We start from the raw sequence: 16,027 nt of genomic DNA, 5'->3' as shown, positions 1-16,027 counted from the left end.
TATGTTTATTTAAAAACAGCTGACTTTAAATGCATACTCTGTCGCTCTTCGCCTGCTTTCACAGGCATTTGTTATGAGCTCTTTCATGGCATGTTCACAAATCTGTTCGGCAAATGGCTCCCATATGCAACGAACTCTGGAAGTCACATAAACAGTCGTCAGTGAAAACGGGATATTTTAAACACAGCTTTCCAGATGGAAAATGTTCTAAACTGAACACTTTTTTTTATAAAGGGGGCTGATATCCTCTAACATAATGCATCCTTTCCCTTTATTATTGCTCTTTGCACCAGGCCGTGATCTTCAGGCTTGAACTCTTTACCCCCTGAACTGCCCTGCATTATCTCCAGACAGTAATACTGTGGTCTTCAAAATACAGCACTAATGCCAGTATGTTTACCACCTGCTGCTTACAGTGAAACGTACAGAACATGCTATATTTCTGCATTGGGTCAGGGCTATCAACACTCCAATCCACAGGCCATTCTAAAGATATAAAGTATATGGGGCATAAAGAAATAGTCTGAAGCCAGATTCTACATTACTTGTTTAAAGCTACATAAAAACTTTTTTTTTTAAATTGAAGACTCACCCCTGGCTTCTTCTCTACATTTATTTCAGCGAAACCTAAAGACAGTGATCAGCTTACCTCAAGCCTTGAAAAGGAGAGAGACATCCTCATCACCTGCAAAGCTGACAGGCCAGAGATCACCTCTTGACATATCAATTTACAAAAGCGAAATTTGAAATGTTCCCAATTTACAAAATTTGCCCACTAAATCTTTACGCCGCTTATGCCCCTTATAAAAACAGCCGTTTTCACTGAACATTTTAGACAGTATTTCCACTTTGGATAATCAGAAAAATGTGCTGTACTGAAAATGAATGCTTCGTGACTGTTTCTGTTCATGTAAGAACTCCCAAGACATCTGAGTGAGTAAATCAGATTCATGCAATGTCATCTTGGGGTAACAAAAAAAATGCTGGGCTAACTGAGAACTCATGCTTCAGTATGATGGCAGCCATGGTCTGTTGTTCCACAATCACAAACATCCTAAATCAGAGGCACGTGGAAGGAATTTCACTCAGATGTTGGTAATAAAATGCCCAGCTGTATAGATGGGTACAAATGTAGGTTGCTCAAGATAAAATTGTCAACAAAACAAATATCTATTGCCATTTTTTTTCTTGTATAAAATATAATAATATTAATTTTGCACTGTACACTGCCTTTCATTGTACATATCTCAAAGTGACATACAATAAAACAACCAAAATAGTTGGGAATCTAATTTTACAGCAAATTAAACAGAATTAAGAGAGTAAAAAAAGTGGGTTTGAAAACAGAAAATGAAAGTTCTGACTGAGTGGCAGGCAGGGCTGGCCCTTGGCTTAGGCGAACTGGGCTACTGTATAGGGCCCCGAGGCCCCCATGGGGCCCCCTCAATGTGACAGACTTTTTTAAGCAACACATTCCAATGAGAGCCGAAAAATTGCCTCCAACGGCTCTTTGGTTGCGGATTGTGCCAATCTAGGCCATTTGTGAGTTATAAATGATAATATTATCAGTTGTGAATGTAAACGTAGCAGATTACCTCACTGTCAATGCAGTCAATGACTCACATCATCTCATTAAGATGACCATATCAGTGTGGTTTTAGGTGCTGCTACATCGAATACTATTTGTTTGATTTGGGAAAGTAGTAAATTGTTGCGATGATTACAAGTGGCCTTTTACTTGTGTTGCAGACCATGTTTAAAATTCAAACCGTGCAGTTGCAACTAGTAAATACACACCGTCCTCCAAAAGGATGAATATTGAGCACTGAGAAAATACATTTCCATTTCATTTAGTTTTGAATTGACCAGATCCATGTGTCGAGACCAGTAGACAAGCTGCATTTTCTAGCTAGACATACACTAGAAGACACATACTAAAAGTTCACAGATTCACATATCATGTTATTACTTTCAACGTTAAATACATGTTTAGTTTTGTTTAATGTGTGCTTCTTGTCCTTGTTTGTAAGTTATGTGTTCTTCAAAGCTGGTTCATTTAAAAAAAATAATTCATTTATTTAATTGTTCTGTGTTGTGTTGGGAGCTGATTATAGTGTCTGTGCAAGTTGTGATCTGGAGAGGCCCCTTTCCAAGATCTTGCCCAGGGCCACCAAAAACCTAGAGCCGGCCCTGTTTGCAGGTTCTGATGAGGACTGGGGGATCATTTCACAGTCTTGGAACAACATCACAAGGAAGGGTTTCCCTGGGTGTCACAGGGCTTGCAGCCTCACATTGTGAATTAAGAGAATGGCAGCATCCAAAGTGCTCAAATGCATTGATGGTGTGTGGGGAGCTACCAGTTCAGTGTAGTCAAGAGCCAGACCTTTCAAACCCTTAACAGCAAGCAGCAGTATTCTGAATTGTCTTGACAAATCTAATCTTCCTTTAAATACACTACTAAGCTGTACATGGTAAACAAGATACAAGATTCAACATGTACAATTTTTTTTATTTCTTAATGGGTAAGTGCACAATACAACGGACTTCAAAGGACATCTGTCAGTGAGTGTATGGCACGATTAGAAAAAGCTTAAAAGAAAATCTTTTTTTAAAACATACTAAGTGATGTGTTTGGCCCAATTCAGAAGCAGTGTTTACTCAAGCATCTATTGCTCACAGGACGCTGACATATGGACCCTGGGAAGCTGTCAAGATTAAACACTGATGGAGCTGTCAACACTGATCCCTGTCTCACTGGGCTTCAGGGATGCACCAGGCTAATAGACGTCTCCCAAATAGGAAGGCACCAAAAAGAAGAAGGATGCATTCAAGATCCTTCGTAAATAAACATTTTCTGATTCCTGAACAGCCTCTGGTGAGGAGGGAAATGAAGAGGAGCCCAAACATATGTACAGGCCATAATCGTGCTTTCTGGGATACAAATATTTTAATAATGTTTCTCTAAATTGTATTAAATACTGCACTTTGTATCTATACTCTGTAGGTTATGTGACACATGTTTTGAACTTGGCAGGCAGCAGACCATCAGTAAACCATGATGATATTACCTTAATAATACCTTGTCTGAACACTCCTACTGTGTTTAATGTTTTTAAGTTCATAGGTTTCTATGTTCTGGGGGAAAACATTATGGAAAAAAAAATAATGCAAAAACCTAAATAACTGTGTCTCAGCAAAGTATTCTTATCCCAGAACTGTTTACTGATTAGAAAGTCCATCTTTAAACACATCACATGCGTTTATATTAGTTTGGCAAAGGTGTATTTAATGTTGATACATGGCAAAATCTAAAGAAACTGCATAATAATGCATTCAAAGGATTTAGAGTACCACATGGTTTTATTTTATTACTGAATCTGTACGATATCTTGCTAGCTGCCATTTGCAAAGTTATCATTAACTGCAGTTGTTCAAATGTTATTAAGCTGGGACAAGCAATATGCCTACCCCAAAAAGAGAACATGCACAAAATTATCTTGTTTGCCTGCTCAATGTTGTTTCTTTTACGTCACTGTTGATGCACTATGGGATTTATTCATTAAGATGGTATTGCTGACAGTGACAGAATATACAAAAAAAGATGGGGGGGATATTTAATGAAAATAAAAGACTTTTGAATTATGTGGGCTTCTTTTTAAATCCTGTTTTTAATTTCCACAAACACGGTTCTTTCTCTTCCAAAATAATTTCCTTAACACTCTACAAAATCACACAGAAATGCTAATTTTTAGAGAAAGGAACTTTGGGCCCAAAGGACTGGCCAGCACTTTTGTTTTACAGTTTGTCTTTACATACTTCATCTGAAGTCCTAATGTCCATCAACTGGTCACATCCTGTACCCACACTGATCAGGAATGGTCTCCCAACTTACAGTTCTTTTGAGTCCCTCACTCCATTTCCACTATTAAGAACTGAATGTTTATTAACCTTTATTGCCCCTAAGGGAATCCCAGTGTCCCACCTGAAGCCCTTTCTGTATTGCATAATTGCATAAGCCGGCCTTCTTAAAGCACACCCTTTATTAAACTGGGGAAGTCAGTTTTGGCTCCTAGCCCTGATCTGGGGCTGATGGTGTGTGATGGCTGCTGTGTGTCACCAGAATGGGAGCTATACTTCAGTGGTGACTCTCCCTCCTATACAGTTTATAAAGCCCTTGGGGTGAAATACTCCATATAAATTAAAGGAATTATTGCTTCTGTAATAATCTTCATTTAGTATGCCAGACACAAGCCCACAAACCAAAGCCAACATGTGACACTGTTCAAATCACTGTTTCATACTGACATGACTTCTTCCCTGCATGAGAGTACTACCATGTAAGTGGGTTAATGGGTAGATGCTGCCTGTTTGAATTTCCCAAGGAATGGTGCATGAATTGCAAAACTCATTTTACTTGCAACTGATCACACAGTTCTTGCCACAGAACCGTCTTAAATGGAAATCTTGGATTTCACGTCTCTCGCTACTTCGCATCAAAGAACAAGGTTATTAATTGCATTCTCGCCACTCATTGAGGACTTTTTATTCAGCCCCCATTGCCTAGCCTGTAATGGCTCTTTAAGCAGCCTGTTTATTCTCTTTGTAGGCGGGAGATGAAAGAGGAGCCCAGCAATTACCTGCAGGCTGTGACATCAGCAGCACCGGCGGAGATCAGCCGTGACGTTAGCAAGACCTATAGAGCCACGTCCACCTGACTGCAGACCCAGCTCAGCAGTGACGCTGTCAGGTGCTACTCCAAGCACAGATGATAAAAAAAGATTTGTCATAAACACACATCAACACCTTGAACTGAATATAGAAGGGTAAAAAAAGGCGACTGCACACCACACACATCTTCAATAAGAGTTAAATCATCAGAAGCGATAAGAGATGACGTATTACTTACCTTGCATACAGTATATGTTATATAAAATAGCATGTTTCCTTTGTTTCCTGATTGGAGTTTTAATCAATTTCAGTTCATCATACACTTAGCGTATAGGAAATACACAGTACATATTCTTAGCATGTATCTGTATATGAAAAATCTGCTGTACTAACAGAAGTCAGAGAGGAGTGTACTTATATACAATATTATATATATATAAAACAATATAAAAATATTTTCAATATAATTCTAAGTTTGAAGATGAGGGGAAAAGTGATCACCCTGTTATGATACCCAAACCTTCAGCAACCGATTGAGAATGAAATGTAAAGTGGTCGCTTCAAAGTCAGCTTTTTTTCCCCTTTGTCCAAACACACAGCACTGCCTGGCCACACATTGTTCTATAGTTTTGCCAAACTTGCATACTCTCCACTAAAAACATGATTAACTACTACTAAGGTTTGTACTGAGAAATTAGTTTCAGTATTTCTCCTTCTTAACACCATCATTTATATTAGATATTGCGGTTCACAAAAAGTCAAAGACAAAATCATGCCTATTATCCTGATTGAAAAGTTTGATAATTTTAGGGAAAAGCTTTTTCCCCCCTTTGGGTTACAGTCAAAATAGAAGTAGCCTATTACACAGTACAAAGACGTTTGTATAACGGATTTATATTAATTAGCTATGTTACCGTTTTCACTGGTGACAATAAAACTACCTGTTTAAATCAAATACGCAATCAGCACTAAAATAAAGAAACAATAATAGCTTAATCTTGATCAGTTTTGCCGAGGAGAACTGAAGAGGAATGAAAACAAATCAAGAGGAATCACAAATACAAACTCGACATATTGTCCGGAATACGGTTGTATTGTCTGAATTGCTTCCCCTTCGATTGTAATTGCAGAGGTGTTACCACAAGCCATTTGATTAATTGTCCTACATTCAGATGCTTTAAACAATTAGCTAGTGAGAAAAATTTGCAGAACTTTGAGTCTGGATCCTATATAAACACATACTAAAATTCAGTTTAAAAAAAGACTAAGAAAAGGAACTGTTACATTTAAGACCAGTCAAATCATATCCTATAAACATCCCACGCAGACTGTGAATTCATATTGTTTTTAGTCCTTCTATAGACTTTAATTTCCCTGCAAACTGAATAGCATTTTCGGATTTAGAAAAAATTATTAAATAGACACTCATAAACAGCACACTATTATAGCATGTTTCAGACTGATGCCAAAACCAACAAGCACTCCACCCTGTAATCCCCATGCAGGCAAACTGGACAGCAAATGATCAGACAACATTTCAGATTTCAGTGTTTTATTACAAAGATGTAGCTTAGAAGCCAAGTTAAAGCAAGACACCACCCCCACCCCCAAGGTACAACGGATAACTACACAGAGATGAAGTGCCTATTTGAGTACATTGCTTTATTTCATATCTTTACAAACTAAGCATTGCCATGAAGCCTCACAGATTAGCAAAACATTTTCTTAGGCAGATTTTAAATTAATACTGTCCTGGCCTAATTCCAGCACGGCAATTAAAAGATACAAGCCTGACACACAGACGTCATAGCAGCAGCAGCAGCAGCGCACAAACCACAAATGATCCGCTAATTACATATCGTACTGTTAGAAAAGAAAGGTGCTTGCTTATTTTTCTCTTTAAATGTTATATTCTGGCAGAACTAACGAATTACATTATCCTTCAAAATTATTTCTAGCAAAATTATATACATTTCATTTTCATGCTTCTAAAAAGGCTGAAGAAAAAAAATCTACAGTACATTTCACGGTATAAAAATATATTACAAATCTGCAGAAATATTTACAAGCACTTTTTTTCTGTATATGCTTCTTTCCTCCTATGACCAACATACACGTGGGGACTTTTGTCTTCCAATCTATAAGGAAGAAAGTTTAAAACAATTTAACATATTTCAGAGTGTGTATTTTTTTAAGCTGCAACACAAGGTTGCAAGGTTTATGGAAACTGCTAAAAATAATTTTAAAGTCACTTAGAAATTTGCTGCATACTTTGGTGCAATAAAGTAATAAAAGTCTCTTTTTTCTTGCACTTTCCAGTCCATTATGTTTGTCTCCTTAAACCCAGGAATGGCAGCAGGGAATGATAACGCAGCTTCTTCTTGTGCTAGAAAAACATCCTAAAAGCAGAGAGGATGGTTTTCAATTTAGTTCCTTATTAGTTGCGAATTTCTTAGCTCTTTTTCCTTGAAAAACATAACCTGCAGGTTTTCACTGACCTCAAGGGAACTTTTAGATTGTCACAGGGCGAATTATGAAGTTTCATTTTTCTTCTTTGATACCTGAAATGACTGACTTCTTAAAACAGCCACAGCCTATTTTCTTTTTAAATGCTTTCATATTTCAACTTTTAAAACCACAATATATTATCTGTATGGCAAAAAAAGTCTACAAGTGCTTTTTTCATTTTGGAATTCTACTCATCTGTAAAACATTAGTTACAAAGTTCATATTTAAGCTTTTCTCACAAATATACTATCAACATAATGTTACAGTATATACAAACATGGAGTTTTGATAGATTTAAATATTTCACATTATTGTGAAAGCTTGTGGTGTTGTTCTGAAGGCAGTCCCAGGGGCACATTAATAATTACATTGTCACTACTGCCAGTTATATCCTAGAGTATTTTTACATATTTTGGAAAATAAAATAATACACTTCTCAAACCACTAGCTGTGGTTAAAACTCCTAATATACACCTGAAATATTAGTATAAGATTCTTAACGCTAAAGAAATTCACTCTTAATGATGGTCTGAAAAGTGTCAATACTTGGTCCAACAAATGATCTGTCACATCTTTGCACAACACAGTATCCACATTTTGGTGAACACAAAAAAGAACAACTGTTGTAAAAAATAAACATGAACATGTAAAGGATATCATTAAGGGGCTCTTTCCTTATACGTTATTCCAGTGACCTGAGAGCATTTTAAAAGAGGTGCTTAAAATAATATGAACATCACAGACTGTGATGCAGAAGAGAAAATCAGGTTTTCAGGTCACTTCAAAGGTATATGATAGCCAGAGGTGGACAAAACGCTCTTTTAGAAAGCCGTGAATAAAGCTGTGTATGTATGCTTGTATGTCTTTGAGTGGCGTGCACAAGGCCAGTGTCGGGTTCCTAACAGGGAGAGCACTCCACTCGCTGAGCAGTAGCTTACCTCCGCTTCAGCCTCTTCCTTGGCATTGTTCTGGGGAGAAACAACAAAGACCGTCTGTAAAAGGACCGTGTGAAGACTGGGAGAGCTGGCCTGCTTCAGAGCGCACCCGCCAGGGACTGGTGACTGAGAAGCAGGGGAGAAAGGGGGTGGGGGATGGGGGGTAAGGCCGCACAAAGCCTCAAGCTACAGAGCCTTGGCTTTTCATCGGGTGCCAACACAAAAACAACAACAACTTCTCAAACAATAACGGGAATGACTACCTGCCGGCGATTTTATGAATCGCAGCACCGCAAAACCTCTTGCAAAGAAAAAACAGCCTCAAGCACATGGCACTTAGACACGCTGGAGCACTCCAGGCATGAAGGATCTCGAACTGGTGCACGGGCATGACACTGAGGGCACACACCCAGTCTCTCTCAGCCTGTTTTTGATATACGAAGTGGTGAGGCTGCCGGCCAGCAGGAAGAAACGTACCCGGAAAATCGGTTTCGTGACGCTGCAAAAGTGGGTTTTCTATATTAAAATGAAATGTGTCTGCGTTATTACCTGAGCTTGTGGTTTTGTTTTCCGAGGCAGCAGTTTTGAATCATATATTAGGGTCCGCTTCATTTTAGAACAGGAATATCCATGTCTCTACTGAAAGCTTCCAACCTGTTCCGTCTTCTACATTAGAACCATTTTTAAAATCGCCATTTTTAAATTGTTCACATTTCTTATCAAATGTTCCAGTGGCATTAGTAAATATACCACTGAACGTACGTCTGCTCTTCAGATCTCTCAAATTCTCTAGACGGGTCACAGACTCGCACACTTGACTTGAGGTGTCCCAACAAAATTACAAAATTACCAAAACACATTTCTGAAGAACAGCACTTTCATGTCTTTTAGTCAGAAAGCTACCAGTTGTGTTCACCAGGAACATCAAAGTCAAGACATGCAGAAACATTTTCCTCCAAAAGAAAATAAGTAGCTCCCATAAACTGCACACATTTCCTGTTTATTCTTTTATTTGTTTAAACCTAGAGGGCAGTTTCCCATGATTTTTTTATAAAGAAAATCAGTGCAAATATCTACAAAACTAGGGCAAATACCACCTCAAGTGGAAGCATTCCATCTGAGCCTTTTAAAGAACAGCTCCCAGGGATTGCCTAAGCTTTACCAAATGCGTAGAAAAAGTATTTAGAATATGCATTCTTGGATGAACAATGACTAAGGATATGGGAAGTTAAACGGCAAAGGAAAATCACAGAGAAAGATACTACATGGGTGTGCACAGCACACCGCAGTAACAGCTTCATTCCCTGCTTAGGAGAATAAAACGCAGAAAAGGCAATATTCCTTTTCAATCGGATGCTACCCAGAAAGGTGTTTCAAAGATTTCAGAATACATACATTGTTCTGCATTTCCTGGAGTCTGAAATCTGAAATGACATACAATGATTTAATATTTAAACCTAACCTTCTTTTTACACTGGAGGTACAATATCTTTTTTCTTTCATATCAGCCAACAAATACAGCTCCTCCACTGCCTGCTGTATTTCCCCACTTCAAACTATTATGAAGGAGGGGTTGGCTGTTTCTGACCATGAACTAGAAGTCTTCACCGCTGGTAAAAAAGCTATAAAACGTCCTGGCACCTCTCCATGACAGAAGAGCAGACTTTCTCCGCAGCTGAAACTGAGGAAGCGATGGAGCTGCCAAAGGTCCGCACATTAAGACTGTTTACATCATGTTAAGTTTTCAGCAACTGCCCATCAGAACACACATCAGGGACTGTAACCTGAACTCTCCTGCATTACTGTGACTAATGGAGCTCAAAGAGAGGAGGAGTACATGTGTTACACACAAAAAAAAGCCATTTAAAAAATGTTTTTAATGGCTGAAGGAGATTAGCACAACCCAGCAATACATCTAGCAGCTACTTGTTAGAAGTACCATCACACGAGCATCAAAAACATTGGGCACCCCTCTACTAGAGCGACAGCATGTGAGAAACAGTCATTATGCTGTTGTCCGATTAGGATACCACTGATGGATGGGAAGACACAAAAAAATAAATCAATCTTATTTTGTTGCTCTCCTCCCATGCACTCACCACACACAAAAAGCATGTTCTTAAATCTTAAACTTAATTCATTAACTTAGAACTAATCAATGCAATGAAGGTTATAGTCACTCAGCTCATATTTTTCCATATGTTATTACATTTAATCTTGAGAGGTATCTTTGGATTGTGGTTTGAAAATATTGGTTTAAGAGGTATAGAGTAGGGGAGAAACACAGACATAGCTGAAAGTGTCATGTTAAGACAATTCTTCCAACCTTCAAAAACGTATCTTTATGTGTTGAACCTACGTATGTATGTATTTCACTGGCAAAAACATGGTCCAACAAATAAAATAAAATAAAATAAGAAATACCACCAAGCTAGGTGACTTCAGCCCGTGAAAACCCAAAAGTTCCCTTGCTCTCCTAATTCAGGTACAGTAATTCAACTTGGAACCAGACTGAACTCAGCATTTCTCCCTAGCAACAATTTTACAAAGAGGCATACACCTAAGATCAGAGAATACACACTCGTAAAACCTTATCTTTTATTTTATGAGACATTCAGCCTTGGAAAAAAAAAGTTTTGCGTACTGGGAAAAAAGCTTAGCAAGTCCGGCTCCATTTTATGTTTAATACACACACATTTTTTTCCAAGTAATTAACAGTCAGATATGTTGATTGAGAACTACAGGAAACTGGTCCAATAAAGAAATTAATCTTGATTGGTGTGTAGTTCAAGGTTTCATTAGCTCTCAACCAAGCACGAAATCAAAGAACAGAAGAAAGACAATAACAGAAAATAAAGACAACTGTATTAAACATCACAAACAAAAGAGTTGCAACATTTACCATCATACACTTCTAAATTATGCAATGAGTTAGATCAGCCCTTGAAACATAATAAGTTGTCAAGGCGGCAACTTTTTTCCCTTGTGGGGCTTCACCGATTGAACCTTGGCTAACAAGCCATTTCAGTTGTTTGAGGTTATGTTTTTGTTATGCCTGCCCCAATTATCTTTCCCAACCAGAACTGTTTCATGAAAGAATTCCAGGTGACAAAAAGCCTAATTCAAACTGTTTGCTTAGGCCTGCTAACAGCACCCCATCCCTTGACGTCATTGCAGAGCTAGGCTGCTGACTCTCACAGCGACCTATTGGCAATGCCTCTGGAAAGCTAACTCATGGCAGGCAGGCAGCGGGAAGCACTGTAGAGGGAGAACATTCAGCTTCAATATCAGCAGCTTCGACGTGCTGCAGCGCAATGCACAGTATTCATTCAGAGTGCTCTACTGCTATGCTTCTTGTTTCTTTCTCTAACCATGTGACGTTTTCAAAATATAAATATCAAGAATTCAACAGTTGAAACAAATATGCATGGTAATAAAAATATTTGCGGGTTAAATTTAATTTTGTTTAATGTATTATATTACATTTATTTTAAAATTTTAAAATAAAAGTTTCAAAATCTCCCCTAAAAACTAGAGTTTAAATGTCCTATAGATTGTTACGGTCCACTACATACTGATGCATTTTGTCTCGTTTTTTCACCAGATTTTTATTATACAGTGATTTGACATTGATTATGAAAGGCCTTTTGCAAAATCTTATATGATATTACGATAGAAACGCCAGCTGTGTTCAAGCTGAAATATTTGAGATTTGGTGCCATCTAGTGGAAAGAACTGGTTACCATTTATTAAAACCAGATTTATGAAATGTTATTTTTAAAAAAGGCTGTATCAGTTGCTAGATTCTTGAGCTGATTTTCATAACAGCAGAAACAGAATCCTACATTTTTACTATTTGATCAACCTCTTCTTTGTAGAACAACTTCCTCCCAGTCCAGGTCATTTCAATTTACTTTTTTAAATCTCTCATTATATTTTAAAAACGGCAAGACACTCATTTCTGCATATGATGCTGTATTTCCTTTGAATAGTACAGCACTAAAGTATTTTTTGACAGGGGGCTTTTTCAGCTCAATAAACTATAGATCCCAGAATAATGAGGTTTTAAGCATTCCACGATTTTCCTAAACTCATGACACCCAGATAGTTATGACTGGATGTTTTTTTGTGTTTGTTAATGGTTTTCTCACTTGAATGACCACAATCTTTTTCATTCCTTCTTAATGGATTCTACTTTGAGAAATACCCCGCTTTCTTGACAAATAAGATCACTGACTAATCCTCTTACCTACAAAACAACCCTGACTTTTCTTTTGGACTGGGATCCTGAACCGCCATCCTGGGTTCTTTCAAGAAACAGAAAGGGATCCTCAAATCAAAATAGACTAGACGGGTTGAACAGCTTCCTCTCACTTGTAACCTTGTATTCTTTACATTAACATCCCATCTCTGAGATCATCTTCTGAAACACTGCACAGATATGTCCTCTGCTTCTTCTGTCTATCTCTCCTAGATAACGGTATTGACTCCTATTATAGTGTCCCGGTGAATTTAGAGACACAATGCACAAGGCAGACTTCTAACTGGTACCAAGGATCAGGGAACATTATTAGGTTTACTACACTAGCTATATACCAGGCTTTAAATAGAAGTCAAAGCTGCCTAGCCCACCACACCCATCAAATCAAAGGTCCATATTACTCTCCTGACCTGCGGTTCTATTATGTTGCTATTAGATTCAGAGATTAATATATTGTGAGATGCTCCTATAGTCATGTTGAATTCCTATAGTGAAACTCCTTGTACTTCTTGGTAGGATGGTCTCCACTATCCTTCATTAAACCAGTACATATATCTAGACAATACAGTATTTGGGATAACACAAATTCTTTCTGCCAAAGTCCTAACTAACACATAATCCACTTAAACTTCCTTCTCAAAGAGTATCATATGAATGTTTTCTAGTCCCCTGTGTACACCCTGTCAAGGGACCACTGTGGTCACATATTAACATATATTTTGGGAGTGTCCAGAGGTTAAGTTCTGGGAACAGGTCTCTCTTCCTGTTTGTACTTTACTCTAAATAGGAATATTTCCTGTTCACATTTAGTACTTTCACTGGACAAGACTGAACTCTAATCTGGCCCTTTTACGACAGCACAAATGTGTATGTTTAGCTGCTCCCACTGCAGCTACAAGGTTGTGTGTGCTGTGCCACATTCCCTCTCCTGGCACATCCTGATCTTATTATTTTGACTGCTGGGATCCACGGTGTCAGCAGGGGGAAGGTGGAGACTTGGCGTGCTGCTACTGGTGCACTGAGAGCACAGAGGTCCCACTGAAGTATCTTACCATATTTTAAGGATCCTTACAATTTGAATTTGAAGGGGAGTGACAGAGGGGGGTGGGTGAGGGGGCTTTGTGTGAGGTGGGGAACAAAAAAAGCATTTTATCTCATGAGGATAAAATCTGTTCACAAAACAACTGCATGTATCAATCTGAAATATTGCTTATTGTATCCTTGATTCAATTTATAGCTTCTCGTACACATAATCCTTTCTTTGCATTGAGTACTTTGTTCCACAAATATGTAATTAATGGAGAATGTAATTTAACTTTGCCCTAAAGTTACAGCTTATGGTTAAACTGGCTGGAGTGCTGAGAAATGAACAGATTGTGTCCTACTCTCTCCTGAATTCTCATAGCACAACCTTTTTATTTTTGTTTGCTTGCACAGAGACGCTGCCACATTCCAGTCCACAGGTCTCTGCAGCTGAATGCTCTTCTGCCACTATACTTTGATAAGCTGTTTCTGAGCTATTGACCAGGCTATCGAATGTGCAAAGACCTCTGACAGCATAAATGATCCAAAGAGCTATTAGATCAAGTTTGGGACCCTCATAAATGAGAAGCCTTGGTGCAGGCTGCTACAAAGTTGGGATGGATTTCGGCTAAAGACTGTAAATGCACAGCACAAACGCTGGTCTGCAAAACATACAAGGTCAGCCTCAGATCACATATGGGGGCGAAAATAACAGGGAAAAGGGCTGGGAAAGGAACTTGTGGTCACTTCATTTGATCAGCAGCCCTAAAGATAAACATGTGGAAAGGGATCCGAAGCACTGGAGTGGATTCACAAGCATCTCAGCCTCAAATTTAACAACAACAATTCCAGTGACGGGCTGATGTAGCAAAACAATGTCAAGTGCCGGTACTTTCTCACAATCTGCTCAGTTTTGCATTAATTTTGCAAAAGCATTGTAAATTCAGAAGGAAGGGTTTCTCGGGCTGGCAGAATGTTCATTTGAATTTAAAGTGCCCATTTATAGCTTTCTTGTTGTTTGTTTTTGTTTTCCTCCTTCTGGAATCCTGAAGGTAAACCCACCAGAAAGACTGCGTTCTAAATGCAAACAGTTTGAACCATCTTTCTCTCAACCTTTCCTCTTAAGTTAAGCACCTGGCTGTTGCAGGTAGATGCCTCTTACTTACCTGTATATATTAGGATCTAACAAAACTGCAGTGTCTTGTGGTAGTTTTGATAAATGTACAACTTTAGTCTTTAGCTGAGGTCGATCATTTTCATTCACCCAGACATCTGGCAGGCTGGAAAAAGCAAATTAAACATTTGATTAGGAACATGGCTTCAACTTAATTAAACTGTCATCCAATTTAAGTTTGTATATTCATAAGGTGAAGCATCAGCTCAGTTAATCTGATAGCCTTGGATGCGCAGGGTTACACAACATGACAGAACAAATACTCCCAGAGTGCTCATCACAACTGTCCACGATATTTCTTGAATTACTAAAAACCATATAACAAGTATGGAGACAAGTGTCTTCTGTAAGAATTTCAGAAAGAAAAACATATTAGAGAAGAAAAAGCTAGTGACATTCTGTTAAGGATGTGCATTGATATTTTCCAAGCGCTGGATAACATTTTTGACAGAATCATATATGCATGAATGGCTTCAAGTGATATAAAAATGATATTTTCCATGTGATGAACATTCTTCTATTTAAATATCTACCAATTCAACATACAAAATAACCAACTTACTAATAAGCTTACAGTTCTCTGTTCACCTGTACTTAAAAGACATTTAAAACAATAGATTCTTTGATAATTGTTTAAACCCCAGAATAATACTTGAGCTAATGACATTTACATCTCAGCAGGTAAACAATGCCACATAAGCAGTGAGCTCTGTGAAGATATTGTGAGCTAACACTGTACATATAATGGTGAAATTCTCTTCTGCTGAGACTAAACAAAAGGCCTGTGCAAAGATTAAATATCCATACATTAGAAAATTAAAAATAAATATAACGCATAATATAGGAGGGCAGCAATCACATCCAGAGCATGTGATGTCCCAAAATGCCAACTGTATTGTAGAGACATCTGCTGACAATTTATCTGCAGTAATTTCTCTTAGTGTTCCTTGAGCCCAGAATTCAAAGATCCAATCCAAACAAGAGCATTTAAACTTGCATCCTTGTCTTGATGAACTTACAGAGGTTGGAAATTAGATGCCTTCAAACATTATGCAAATAGATGCATAACTATATCACATTATGAAAATACATTATGTTTTTAGATTATACTATTTACTGCTGAAACAAATTAAGGGAAAGGTCCATAAACACACTTAGTTATTGAAAAATGTATGCACTTCAAGATGCACTAATTCATTTTGAGAGTCAAAACACTTTGCAACTTGTATTCAAATTAAAAAAGTATTTCATAACAGAATAGTACATGTAATTAAAATTACAGATCTCCCCACCCCCATGATCAAATTAAAATAAGTTTAAATTAAATTTAAAAAAATAAAATAAGTAAAGGAAGCTAGGATAAAGGGATAAAGTTTTCCTTTCCCAATGCATTTCAGAAATGTATGTTTTTTTTTATATAACCCCCCAAATATGTTAATTTATTCCCCACTCATAAAT

General features: G+C 37.8%; 1 protein-coding gene and 1 long non-coding RNA gene across 3 annotated transcripts in view; one reads left to right on the top strand and one right to left on the bottom strand.

The window, feature by feature from the left end:
• The window catches only part of LOC148655274 (uncharacterized), a 132,794-nt gene extending 126,531 nt beyond the window's left edge, over window positions 1–6,263 (top strand). The window contains exon 5 of one of the 2 annotated variants that reach the window (XR_015941237.1): window positions 4,607–6,263. This is a non-coding gene — a long non-coding RNA (uncharacterized LOC148655274). Of the gene's footprint in view, window positions 1–621; window positions 3,643–4,606 lie in introns of those variants that run through there. The other variant, XR_015941236.1, reaches the window with a different exon arrangement.
• aebp2 (AE binding protein 2) overlaps window positions 6,204–16,027 on the bottom strand; it is an 83,431-nt gene continuing 73,607 nt past the window's right edge. The window contains exons 7-9 of the mRNA XM_088645699.1: window positions 14,562–14,675; window positions 8,115–8,144; window positions 6,204–6,806 (exon numbers count right to left, since the gene is read on the bottom strand). Coding sequence (XP_088501825.1) covers window positions 6,731–6,806; window positions 8,115–8,144; window positions 14,562–14,675 — 220 coding nt within the window. The 3' untranslated portion in view covers window positions 6,204–6,730. The remainder of the gene's footprint in view (window positions 6,807–8,114; window positions 8,145–14,561; window positions 14,676–16,027) is intronic.

The sequence above is a fragment of the Lepisosteus platostomus genome, chromosome 9, assembly GCF_059453375.1.
Source record: "Lepisosteus platostomus isolate fLepPlt1 chromosome 9, fLepPlt1.hap1, whole genome shotgun sequence".
In the NCBI taxonomy this organism is placed as follows: Eukaryota; Metazoa; Chordata; class Actinopteri; order Semionotiformes; family Lepisosteidae; genus Lepisosteus; species Lepisosteus platostomus.
This window is presented reverse-complemented; position numbering and strand designations above follow the sequence as displayed.